At 40.5% G+C, this 12397-nt stretch overlaps 1 protein-coding gene across 4 annotated transcripts in view; it reads left to right on the plus strand.

The window, feature by feature from the left end:
- The window catches only part of DIS3L2 (DIS3 like 3'-5' exoribonuclease 2), a 321890-nt gene that overhangs the window by 224602 nt on the left and 84891 nt on the right, over positions 1-12397 (plus strand). For all 4 annotated transcript variants that reach the window (XM_032480492.1, XM_032480493.1, XM_032480495.1 and 1 more), the window contains one exon: positions 11505-11612. In XM_032480492.1, the coding sequence (XP_032336383.1) occupies positions 11505-11612 (108 nt within the window). The remainder of the gene's footprint in view (positions 1-11504; positions 11613-12397) is intronic.

Below are 12397 nucleotides of genomic sequence, written 5' to 3' on the forward strand. Positions count from 1 at the left end.
CTAGTTAATGTGTCCTAGCTATCTTCTCTGAGAGGGAAATACATTGTAATTGAAAAATGTAAGGTAATTTTTAAAAAATAAGTGAATGAGTTTTAAAAGTAAAAGAAAACCTAAACAGTTGAAACCTAAACCTAAATATTCTGCCTTTTGGCCCAAGCGCTCATGTTATTTTAGGTGTGAAACAGCTCAAATGAAAGTGCGCCCATAAATCTCTACGATATTTTATTGGTACTGCTTTATAATAGACATCAAAGATTGGGATTGGAAGCCTGTCTTAAAGTGGAGTCCAAAGAATTTTAAGATGTTCCTTTATGACCCCAGCAGGTTGTCAGAGTGTTGCTGTTTCGTTAATGTCAAACTGTGTAACAAAGAGTTGATCAAATTCGGAATTCATGGAAGTGTTGATATGAAAAAGAAAACTCTTTAAACAGAGATGTTGGCTGGCAAATGAACTATCTCTTTCCTTTAAGTTGTTTCAGCATGTGAGTGGGGAGCTAGCTGAGTGTACCTTATTGTTAAAACCTACGAATCCTCAGACAACAGGAGAAAAACTCACCAAGTTCTCAAGCTCTGACATCCAATGGGCACTGAAGGTGTAAGGGAGCTTTGGGCGCCAGCAAAGGCTGAGCTGCAAGGAGCAGAAGAAGCCCCCACAGCCCCTCCTGGTACTAGAGAGCCCCCAGTGGGTTGCTGTCTGGTCTCCTTGAGCTGATGTCGCTGCTAGACTCTCCTGTTCCTTTTTGCTTAGATGATTGATTCTTCCCCTCTGTGGCCCTTTCCGTTGGTCACAGGGCTGTCCTGGCTAACCCGTTGCTGAACTTGGCCAGCCTGCCCGCTGTGGCTTTAGCAGATGTTTCTGCTCTCAGAGGCTAATATGAGATTTTATAGTCTTGTTGGTACCCTCACCCAGCTGCCTTGGGCAGTTTACCTACATAATCAATTTCTCTCAGCTCTCCTAAGCTCTAGTCCAGAATGTTTAGAAAGTCAGTGTCCTATCATCAGTGTCCTTCTTTTCCGTGACCAGCTTTTAAGCTCTGCCCTGACCCAGCTTTGATTCTGGCCCTGAAACATGCGTAAGAAGACTTAGCACCCTTTAAGCCCATTTCCTTTTCTGCTGCCTAAAGTGCTAACAGTCTTTATCCAGTTAGCATTTACTGAGCACCAGCTGTGTGTCAGGTGCCAGATCTATAAAGATGAGAGAGATGCTGATGCCCTGGGGAAGTCAGAGGAGGCGGGGGTAACAAACAATTACAATACATTGGGCTGCCTCTTTGGTTACAGAAGCACTCCCAAAGGGATGAAGTATAAGAGGAGAGTGAAGCTGTACCTGTCTGGACTGACAGTAGGAGAGGAGCTTCTGCAAGAGCCAAGAAGTCTTCCTAAAGCAGTTGATTTTTGAGCGATGTTTCAAATTTTGAGTAGAAAATTTCTAGGTAGACAAATATGGATGGAGAGGACATTCCAGGCAGAGGCTAGAAAAAGCATGGAACATTCAAGGAACAGTATACAGTTTGGAATTGCCAGGGTGTAAGTTGCAGGGGGAGCCAAGGGACAAAGTTACAAAGGGAGGCCTGGGATGGCAGGCTAAGGGGCTTGGATTTCATCTTGAGGTCAAGTAGGGAAGCGACATAGTCTCCTTTGACAAAGATAGAAAATCACCTTAGCAACTGTGTGGTTGGAGAATGGTGAGGCCAAAGGTAGGAAAATTATTATCAGTACCAGGGCCCTTTCCCTGAGCCATGGCCATTTGAGGCTTTGAGTAACTACCCCAAAAGACAGGGATCTTTGCTCACAGAATCTTAGGAGAGTTGACCAACGTGGTGGTGTCCATCTGGACCCCAGGTGAGCTAGAGCAATAGATGTCTTCTGCCTGGTGCCAGAATGGACATCCTGAACAAGGAGCATCACACATTTGCCCCCAGAATGCATCCCCTCCCAGTCTAGCAATCCATGTCACATGACAAAGAACAGGGATGAGCAAATGGGGGAAGTTAGCTTCCCACTGTTGTCTTTGCTGTCACCTTCCAGATGGGATCTGAAGGCCCTCTGCCAGCTTCCCCTTGAGACTTCTTGACCACTGAACATGGAGGGTCTAGGCTGTACTGAAGACCTCTTGGCCCTACTGAAGATGTTTGGGACTTCCCTCATTAGCAGGACAAGCAAAAAGCCAAATTACCAAATTCAGCTCATCAACTATTGGGGAAGATAAAGGCAATGTGTCCTAATATAAATGGGATTGCAGATTATCACTGGGTGGAATTCAGTAAGAAGATGCAAGAGTCTGGAGAGTAATAAGGAAATTTTATCCAGAATAATTTCCACTCTAGAACTCTGCTGCTGGCTTAGGAGATTATCGAACAGTGGAAGAGGGAGAGGAAAAAACTCATTTGAGAGAGATCTAGAAGGTGAAACCTACGGGACTCAGGAACTGATTGGGTGTAGCAGAGAGAGGAGAATAAAGGAATCAAGAGATAACACCCAGTATTGTTCTGTGGGGTACGTGTGCGGGGGGGGGGGTGTGTGTATGGTGGTGATTTTGTTTTTGCTTGCTTACTTAACAAAGACAGAGTGCTGTTCTTAGAGATAGAAAAGGTAGACATAGCCAGTGTGGGGAGGAAAACGCTGGACTTTGTCTTCTGCCTGCAAAGCTTGAAGTATGCATGGGACATCCAAACCAAGGTGCCCAGATGGCAGTATAACAGAGGGATCTAGAATTACAAGGACAGGCAGGGCTAAAAGTGCAGGTGTAGACAGACCCATGTATCAGTGGTGGTACAGTCCCAGGAGTGGAGGACATCCCTGGGGACAATGTGCAGTGAGAAGAAAGGAGAGCCAAGTGCAGAGGGCATCTGAGGAGCCAGCTGAGGGAGGGACCCCAGTAAGGACCAGCACAGAGGAGGGTCTGGGAGCGCCCACTAGTTCTGCGTGTTCAAAACCTGCCTGCACCTTTATAGTGTGTAATCTTTTACACAGAAAAAAGACGAAAGTTCTCTTCCAGCATGCTAACATTGTTTATTCTAAGGCATGGGGCCTCAAAGTCTTTACATGTTCATGTTTTAATTTGTTATCTAAAATTTCTACAATGAACATGTAATTTTTGTAATTTTAAAATGTCACGTTGGGTTGAAAAGTGAAAGGAAGATGAGGAAGAAAGTAGGAAGCATACACTATTGTGAGAGCCACGTGTGAGAGGGGAAGAGGAGATCTGGACTGGGGAGGGGAGGGTGCGTTGTTCATAAGACAGCAGACTGACCTTGTAGTTGTGTCTACAGGAAAGATAAAGACCAGCAGAGCAGGTAGCTAACTGAGAAGTGCTTTGGCAGGGAGGGAGTGGATCAAAAGCACAGGCAGAAGGCCCGGCTTTGGATGGGAGGACACGTGCATATCAGGGGACTGAGCACACGTGTAAAGTTAGCAGAGACATGGTTGGGAGAAACAGCTGAAGGAAAGGGCTGGAAGGAAGCTTGGGTGGGGTTGAGTCTGATATTTCTCAGTTTTTTCTGAGAAGAGTTGAAGTTTTCTGCTGAGAATGAGGAAGGAGGCAGTTGGGTAGGAAGTTTGAAGAGAGTAATAAAGTTTTGGAATAGAGTCTGAAGTTCACATAGAAAGAAACTAACCAAAGATGGGTGAAGGGACTGCCGGCCTCCACTGTCTGCTTTAGTGACACATCTCCACAAAGTCTGGTGGTTTTCTCCATCGCCGCACAGCCATGAGTTGCAAAAGCAGGAAAGACAGATTGTAAGAGTGATTGTGGAGTCTGTAGAGTTGGGACAGTGAAAGTGAGCGAGTTTGAGAACTTCAAAGGAACTATCCATGAGGTCCACACCAAGTAGTGAAGCTAATGAGGGCAAGACAGGGCACAACTGGGGAGAACTCTCCAGGGAGTGGGGGATGCAAAAGCGTTCACACGGTGCTGGTGACAGCCAGCAGTTTCTCAGCTGCTGCTGAGACCTGGCTTCTCTCTTCCAGTTACACATTGTGTTCTGTACTTATGACTCCTGCCTCGAGAGTGGCTGCCTGTCTCTGTGGCCCCTGTCCCATGGGAATCTCTGCTGTGCTACGGACTTGACACATATGCCGTGAGTCATGGGGTACATTCTCAGTGACACCGGCAGAAATCAGGCCCAATTTATGAGAGGCCCTGCATGCCAAACCACAGATGTACCTGTAACATCTTTATTCCTATTCCTTTGAAAGACAGAGAAATAAACGTTTCTTTACAAAACTATATGGACATAAAGTTTATCTTTATGCTTTATGTACTGTTTTCTCAGAATCCTGCCCCAAGATCTAGTGAAAGTTTATTAAAAGGAAAGCTCTTTAAAAATTAGGCATAATTATACTACCCCCAAAGTTTTAATGTTTAGCTTTTTCATAAGCCCATAGATTCTTTGACATCCTACCCTTGCAGTGTGAATATTAAAATGTTTTCTTCTGTGTAAGATACAGGATACCAAGCAATGTTTATAATCCAAGCAGCCACTGAGTGTGCCAATCATTTTTAGGAGAGAATAGCCAAAACAGTTTATTTTATCCTTAAAATACTAGCTGCCTATGAAATTCTTATGTAAAAATGTTTAAATAGAAGTCTACCATATATTTCATAAAATGCTTTATGTGATGTAGTAAGCAATAAACACAGAAAAAGATAGGTGGTTTGTTTTCTGGGTAAAAGTCAGCCATTCATTTGTAAACTTGAAGTGTCTGCTGTGGGTCAGGTGCTGTATAGAGAGATGGAAATAATGCTCATTTCCTGAAGATTCCATGGTCTCGTGGAGAGGAGAGACACATAAAAAAGCAATTAGGATCACCTCACACCAGTCAGAATGGCCATCATTAAAAAGTCCACAAACGATAAATGCTGAAGAGGGTGTGGAGAAAAAGGAACCCTCCTACACTATTGGGAATGTAAATTGGTGCAGCCACTGTGGAGGATAGTATGGAAACGCCTCAAAAAACTAAAAATAGACTTACCGTATGATCCCCACTACTGTGCATATATCTGGAGGAAAATGTAATTCAAAAAGACACATGCACCCCAGTGTTCATAGCAGCACTATTTACAACAGCCAAGACATGGAAACAACCCAAGTGTCCATTGACAGATGACTGGATTGAAAAAATGTGGTGTATATATATACAATGGAATACTACTCAGCCATAAAAATAATAAAATAATGCCATTTGCAGCAACGTGGAAGGACCTAGAGATTGTCATTCCAAGTGAAGTAAGTCAGAAAGAGAAAGAGAAATAATGTATGACATTGCTTGTATGTGGAATCTCAAAAAAAAAAAAGTACACAAATGAACTCATCTACAAAACAGAAACAGACTCACAGACATAGAGAACAAACTTATGGTTACCAGGGGGTAAAGTGGGTGGGAAGAGAGAAATTGGAAATTCAAAAATTGCACCTCTTGGGGAGTGATGGAAATGTTAATTGTCTTGATTGTGGTGGTGGTTTCATGGGTGTACACATCTGTCAGAATTCATTAAGTTGTACATCTGAAATATGTGTAGTTTACTGTACAGGAACCATATCACAATAAAAGTGTTTTTTAAAAAAGAAGTAATTAGGATGAGTGTAAGAGTTACAGAAGTGTCCTGAAAGAGCAGGGAAAATGCAGTGACTGTCTGGGACTGACCCGAGTTCTTTTTGAAAGAACAAGGGTGGGTGAGAAGAAGTACACAAAACACAGTGCACATACCCCACCTGGGGGCATCTGGATAAGCAGTTTAGAGATGCTGATGAGCTGAATCTTAAAGGATGTGCGAAAGTTGGCCTGATGCAAACATCCAGAAAGGTGCTCCAGAAAGAGGAACAATGTATGCAAGAGCTTGTGCAGTGAACAGGCCTGTGTGGCTCTGGTTACCTGCGGGAGGGGAGCACCAGGGCAAAGGCTGAAGGGGAAGGCTGAGCCAGGGACCAAAGGACCTGATGGACCGTGAGATGGCCAGTGAGCTGACTTTTATTGAGCATCTTCAATATTGTTTTACTAATAAGAAAACCAAGACCCAGAGAATTATACTAGCTTCCCCCAAATTGCACAGTAAGTGGTGGGTCCAGGATCAGACCCCCAAGTTTGTCTGGCTTCAAAACCTTGCTCTTTTTCCCACATTGTGCTGCTGATGAGTTTGGGCTTCACTTTATTGGTTAATGGTCTTTAGACTTTTTGTTTTTTCAGTGGCAAAGACCTTTTTACAAATAAAATCTTAACCCCAAACTCCAATATGTAAAAACAGATCAGATTGTATTTCATTAGCATAAATTTCTTCTATATTTAAATATATAACCATTGTGAGATCAAGTAATGAAATCAGTGACTTTCTTTTTAATAGCTCTTTTATTTTGTAATAAATTTATAGGCAAGTTGCAAAGAATGTACAAAGACGTCCTGTATACCCCACACCCAGCTCCCCCCTTGCTAACATCTTACATTACATGGTACATTTGTCATAACTAAGAAGTTGACATTGGAACATTGCTATTAACTAAATCCATACTTTATTTGGATTTCGCCAGTTTTTCCACCAATTATCTTTCTGTTCCAAGGTCTAGGCCAGGCTACCACATTGCATTTAGTTGCAATAACTTTTTTTTCACAAACACTAAAACATAAAGTTAGGAATTATGTTACATTCTCAGATGCTCAGCCTTATGATTGAAAATAAGATACTGCCTTGAACACTTCGAAGAAATACTATCTGTGAAAAAAAAAAAAAAAGAGGTATTAAGCCCTGGACTAGAAGCATGCAGAGTGAGCAGCCTGCTACCAAATGCAGCTGGTATAATTATCTGGTAGTGCAGCCCAGAGAAGAATCCAACAATGCATACCCAACAAACTTGATTTATTCTGTCTGACTCAGCTTGGGCTGTCATACAATATACCATAGACTGGGAGCTTAAACAACAAAAAAAATTTTTTTCTAGTTCTGAGGCTAGAAGTCCCAGATGAAGGTGCTGGCCAATTCAGTTCCTAGTGAGGACTGTCTTCCTGGCTTGTACAGGGCTGTGTCCTCACATGGCCTTTTTTCGGTGTGTGTGCAGGACAAGGAGAGGGGGTAGTTATCCTTCTTTATCAGAGCAAGGCCCCACCCTACTGACCTCATTTAACCTTAATTACCACTTAAAGACCCTACCTCCAAATACAGTCACATTGAGGGTTAGGGCTTCAGTGTAGGAATTGTGGGGGGACACAGTTCAGTCTAATCCCAAGGCTGAAATTATATAAAATCTTTACAGTTCAATCATGAGACAGTATGGTATTGAAAATGTCTCCATTTTTACAATATGTTTATGTGAGTAAAGATGTATTATTTCGTCAAACGCTTGATACATGCAAGCAAATGTTAAATATTTAGATCACATTTGAATACTCCTTAAATAAGTTAACGAAGAAAATAGAGCGTCATCTGAAAAGATGATACAAAAGCAATGGCAAGAAAAATTTTTCAAGAGTATGTGCCATACTGAAGCATTATGATGTACACCAACCAGAAACTGACACATTGTAGACTGACTGTACTTCAATTTAAAAAAAAAAAAGGAGTGGTTGTCTTATAAAAGCTGTTATCAGACATTTTCAGGTGGTCACTAAGTTTTACATAAAAAAGATACTGCATCCTTCAGAGTAATTACAAGTAATGCCATGTAATTATTAACTATTTGTTACTGGTGTGAGCCATGAGTTCTAGAATTTACTTTTCCATACCAAAGGTTATTTACTGTGCTAAAGCCAAGCGCAAGTATAGATACCGCACACAGTAAGAAACCACTGGGGTTTGTTTAGCTTTTGCTGATGAAGAAACTTAACGAGCCAACTACCTCAACGAGTGCATAGTTGCTGCTTTATTATTACTACTCAGTTACTTAGCACAGGGTTACAGTGCTACCCACGCTTAACACTGCCAGTCAAGGAGGTCCACAGTAAGTATGTGTTAAATAAATGCCTGTTAATGCTGCCGTTTATACTTTAGGAGGTGGGGTGGATGATGATGACATCAGTCAAGAAAAGTATAGGGGAAGGAACAGATTTAAAGGTAGGAGGGAGAGAGTCTGAAGGATCTTCAGGACATCAGGTAGAGCTACTCATTTTGTCTTTGGAATTTTAGAGAAAACAAATAACATTCTGGGATATCTGTAAGTCATCACTTGAAAGTAAGTTGAAGAGGATTTCTTTCTTTCTTTTTTTTTTAAATTAAAGAAGGTATACTACTGAATCAGTTTATTATGGGACAGAAAAATCAATAAAAGGAAGAAATAATTTAGGCTTAAAAAACTGTAAAATGAGTAACTAGCTCAGTGTTCATGTAGAGAACCAGGATTTAGATCCTTTTTCACCAGAACCTTTCGGTGATTTTTGTCGTTCAGTTTTATTGAGATGTAACTGACCTATGGAACTGTATATGTTCAAGATGTACAGCATAATGATTTGACTTATATTATGAAATGATTACAACAATACTTAGTAACCATCCATCATCTCTAATAGATACAGCGTTACAGAAAGAGAAAAAATATTTTTTCTTTGTGGTAAGAATTCTTAGGATTTACTTTCCTAACAACTTTCATATATAATGTACAGCAGTGTTAATTATATTTATCATGTTGTAGATTACATCCCTAGTATTTATTTATCTTATAACTGGAAGTTTGTACCTTTTGACTACCTTCACCAATTTCCCCCTTCTCCCCCATCAGTGATACTTTATTGGAGTAGTCAGTTAATGTTCCAGGATGTAATTTGGTCAGCTGTGGTATTTTCAATTACTGAGGCAGTGAGTCAGCAATTTTGCTTTGATGAAATCCTGTCACAAGTTTACACTCAGCCCTTGGGTTCTTTTATTTTCTATAGCTTTATTGAGGAATCATTGACAAATATAATTGTGTATTTTTAAAATGTACAATGTGGTGATTTAATATACATACACACTGTGAAATGATTGCCATGATCAGGATATTTAACACATCCGTGTGTCAGTGCTGAGAACACTTAAGATTTACTTCAGCAAATTTCAAGTATGCAGTACCCTGTTATTAACTGGAGTCACCATGCCATACTTTTTTTAAAATTTACTTTTACTGAGGTATAGTTGATTTACAATGTTGTGTTACTTTCAGATGTACAGCAAAGTGATTCAGTTATACAGATACATACATATATTCTTTTCCATTATAGTTTATTAAAAGATAATGAATATAGTTCCCTATGCTATAGAGTGTGTCCTTGTTGTCTATCTACTTTATATGTAGTAGTGTGTAAATATTAATCCCAAACTCCTAATTTATCCCTTTCCCCCTACATCTTCCCTCCCTCAAACCTTTCCCCTTTGGTAACCATAGTTTGTTTTCTATGTCTTTGAGTATATCTGGTTTATAAATAATTTCATTTGTATCATTTTTATAAGATTCCACATATAAGTGATATCATATGATATTTGTCTTTCTCTGTTATGACTTACTTCATTTGGTATGATAGTCTCTAGGTCCATCCATGTTGCTGCAAATGGCATTATTTCATTCTTTTTTATGGCTGAGTAATAGTCCATTATGTGTGTGTGTGTGTGTGTGTGTGTGTGTGTGTGTGTGTATATATATATATATATACATATATATATATACACGACATCTTTATCCATTCATCTGATGATGGACATTTACGTTGCTTCCATATCTTGGCAATCATAAATAGTACCAAGCTGTACTTTAGATCCTCAGAATTTATTAATCTTATAACTGAAAGTATGTAAAAGTATTTGACCTCTATCCTTCCATCTCCTTTTCCCCAGCCCCTGGCAGCCATCTTTCTACTCTCTGTTCTTATGAAATTGGCTTTTTATTTTTTTAAGATTCCACATATAAGTGACACATACAGTATTTCTGTTTTTCTGTCAGGCTTACTTCACTTAGCATGATGCCCTCCAGGTTCATCCATGTTGTCACAGTGGCAGAATTTTTTATGGCTAAATAATATTCCTCTGTGTGTGTATCACATTTTCTTTATTCATTCAACTCTCAACAGACACTTCAGTTGTTTCCATGTCTTGGCTATTGTGAATAATACTGCAGTTAACATAGAAGTACAGCCATCTCTTCAAAGTACCTATTCTGATTCCTTTGTATATATACCCAGAAATGGGACTGCTGGCTTATATGGTAGTTCTGTTTTTTAATTTTTTGAGGAACCTCAATAATGGCTGTACTGCTTTACATTTCATCTGATAATGTACAAGGGTTCCCTCTTCTCCACATCCTTGCCAACATTTGTTATCTCTTGTCTTTTTGACCATAGCCATCCTAACAGATGAGAAATGATGTAGAAATTAAGAAAATGGTCCTGGGAGGGTATAGGTCAGTGGTAGAGTACATGCTTAGCATGCGTGAGGTCCTAGGTTCAATCTCCAGTACCTCCATTTAAAAAAAAACAAACCTAATTACCTCCTCCCAAGATTAAAAAAATCGAAAAAGAAGAGAAAAAAGAAAACAGTCCCACTCACAGTAACATCAAAAACAATAAAATACTTGGGAATTTAACCAAGAAAGTGAAAGACCTATACAATGAAAACTTTTAAGACATTGGTGAAAAAAATTGATGAAGGCACAAATACATAGGAAAATATCCCGTGTCCTTGGTTTGGAAGAATTAATATTGTTAAAATGTCCATACCACCCAAAGTGATCTACAGATTCAATGTAATCCCTATCAAAATTCCAATAGCATTTTTCACAAAAATAGAAAAAAAAAAAACTCCTAAAATTCATATGGAACCACAAAAGACCCTGACTAGCCAAAGCAATCTTGAGACAGAAGAACAAAACTGGAGGCATCACATTTCTGATTTCAAACTGTAGTACAAAGCTATAATAATCAAAGCAATATGGTACCAGTGTAAAAACAAACACATAGACCAATGGAACAGAACAGACAGCCCAGAATTAAACCTACTTATATATGGTCAGCTAATCTTTGACAAGGATGCCAAGACTACACAATGGGGAAAGAATTGTCTTTTCAGTAAATGGTGTTGGGGAAACTGGATAACCACATGCAAAAGAATGAAACTGGACCCCTAACTTAAAACATACACAAAAATTAACTTGAAATTAATTAAAGACTTAAATGTAAGACATTGAGTTGTTAAGTGTGTACTTCAGCTGGAATAGTTATATCCAAAAGTACAAGTCATTCTTGAGTCTAGAGATTCAATTTTAGTGAATAGTAAAATGTTGTTATTTTTCATTGCTATAATATATTTTTTCCTCTGTTACCAGTTCTTCTTCCCTTTCCAGTTCCCATTTCCATTTGACCCTAAAGGCTCATGGAAAATCATAAGATTAGTGTGGTCTTTTTGCAGAATCTTTGAGGAGAAGAGCTTCCTCCATCTTCACCTTGCTCTGGAAGCTCAGGCTGTTCACCAAAACTCTGCCCTGTGGGCTGCTTCTAAGCTTCTGGTTAGTTCCTGCAGTTTGGAAAGGCGCTCATGGGCCTGTTCTCTGTTGCAGGTAGTCCCCATGTTGCCCAGGCTGCTGTGTGAGGAGCTGTGCAGCCTCAATCCCATGACAGACAAGCTGACCTTCTCCGTGATCTGGACGCTAACTCCAGAGGGCAAGGTAACAACTTACACATGGGTCCATTGCATTCAGTCAATCCCTGTCAAGCACCCACTGTGTTCCTGGCACTGGGCTGGAGCCCCATGGTGGTAGGATGAGGGCGGTAGAAGGGCAGTGCCTCAGAGAAGAGTATGTGAGAGCCCCTGCCTCTAAAGAGCTGTCCGTCCACTTAGAAGGTAAGACTGAGCCTCAGCAGTTCTCAGTGTTATCAGGTGAAGGAGGAAACTACAGGAACAAAGTCACATGGGGGAGGCCTAGTGCAGGAGAAAGGGTGGAAGTGAAGGTGAGTGTGGATCAGCATGGGCAGGAGGAGCAGCCTGGGCCATGGTTGGGAGAGCGGGCCATGGTTGGGAGATCAGGCCCTGTTTGAAGGAGGACATTTGGGGAAACAGGGGCAAGTTTGGAGAGGTGGGATGGACTCAAACCGTGGGGACCCTCAAAGTCCTCAGTCATGAGAAAGGTGGCATTTTAGAAAGATTAGTGCTGCATTATTGTGCCATTTGAAGATGAATTACATTTGCACGAGGTAGTGCTATAATCAAGGCACAAGGTGATATAACCGTGGACTGAGAACAGAGAGGAGAAGAATGCCAGCAGCTGTTCCTTAAATATAGGGAATAAATGAGACAGATGCAAGGTGACTCCCGAAAAGCTAGTCCCCTCCCCCAAAACAGAAACAACTCAAAACTTCCAAAAATAGGATAACAATTAGATAAGCTATGGTACCGACTCAGTGGAATGTTGTACAACTACTAAAGTTGTTACAAATACCAGGTAAGAACATG

The sequence above is a fragment of the Camelus ferus genome, chromosome 5 (assembly GCF_009834535.1).
Source record: "Camelus ferus isolate YT-003-E chromosome 5, BCGSAC_Cfer_1.0, whole genome shotgun sequence".
NCBI classification, from domain to species: Eukaryota; Metazoa; Chordata; class Mammalia; order Artiodactyla; family Camelidae; genus Camelus; species Camelus ferus.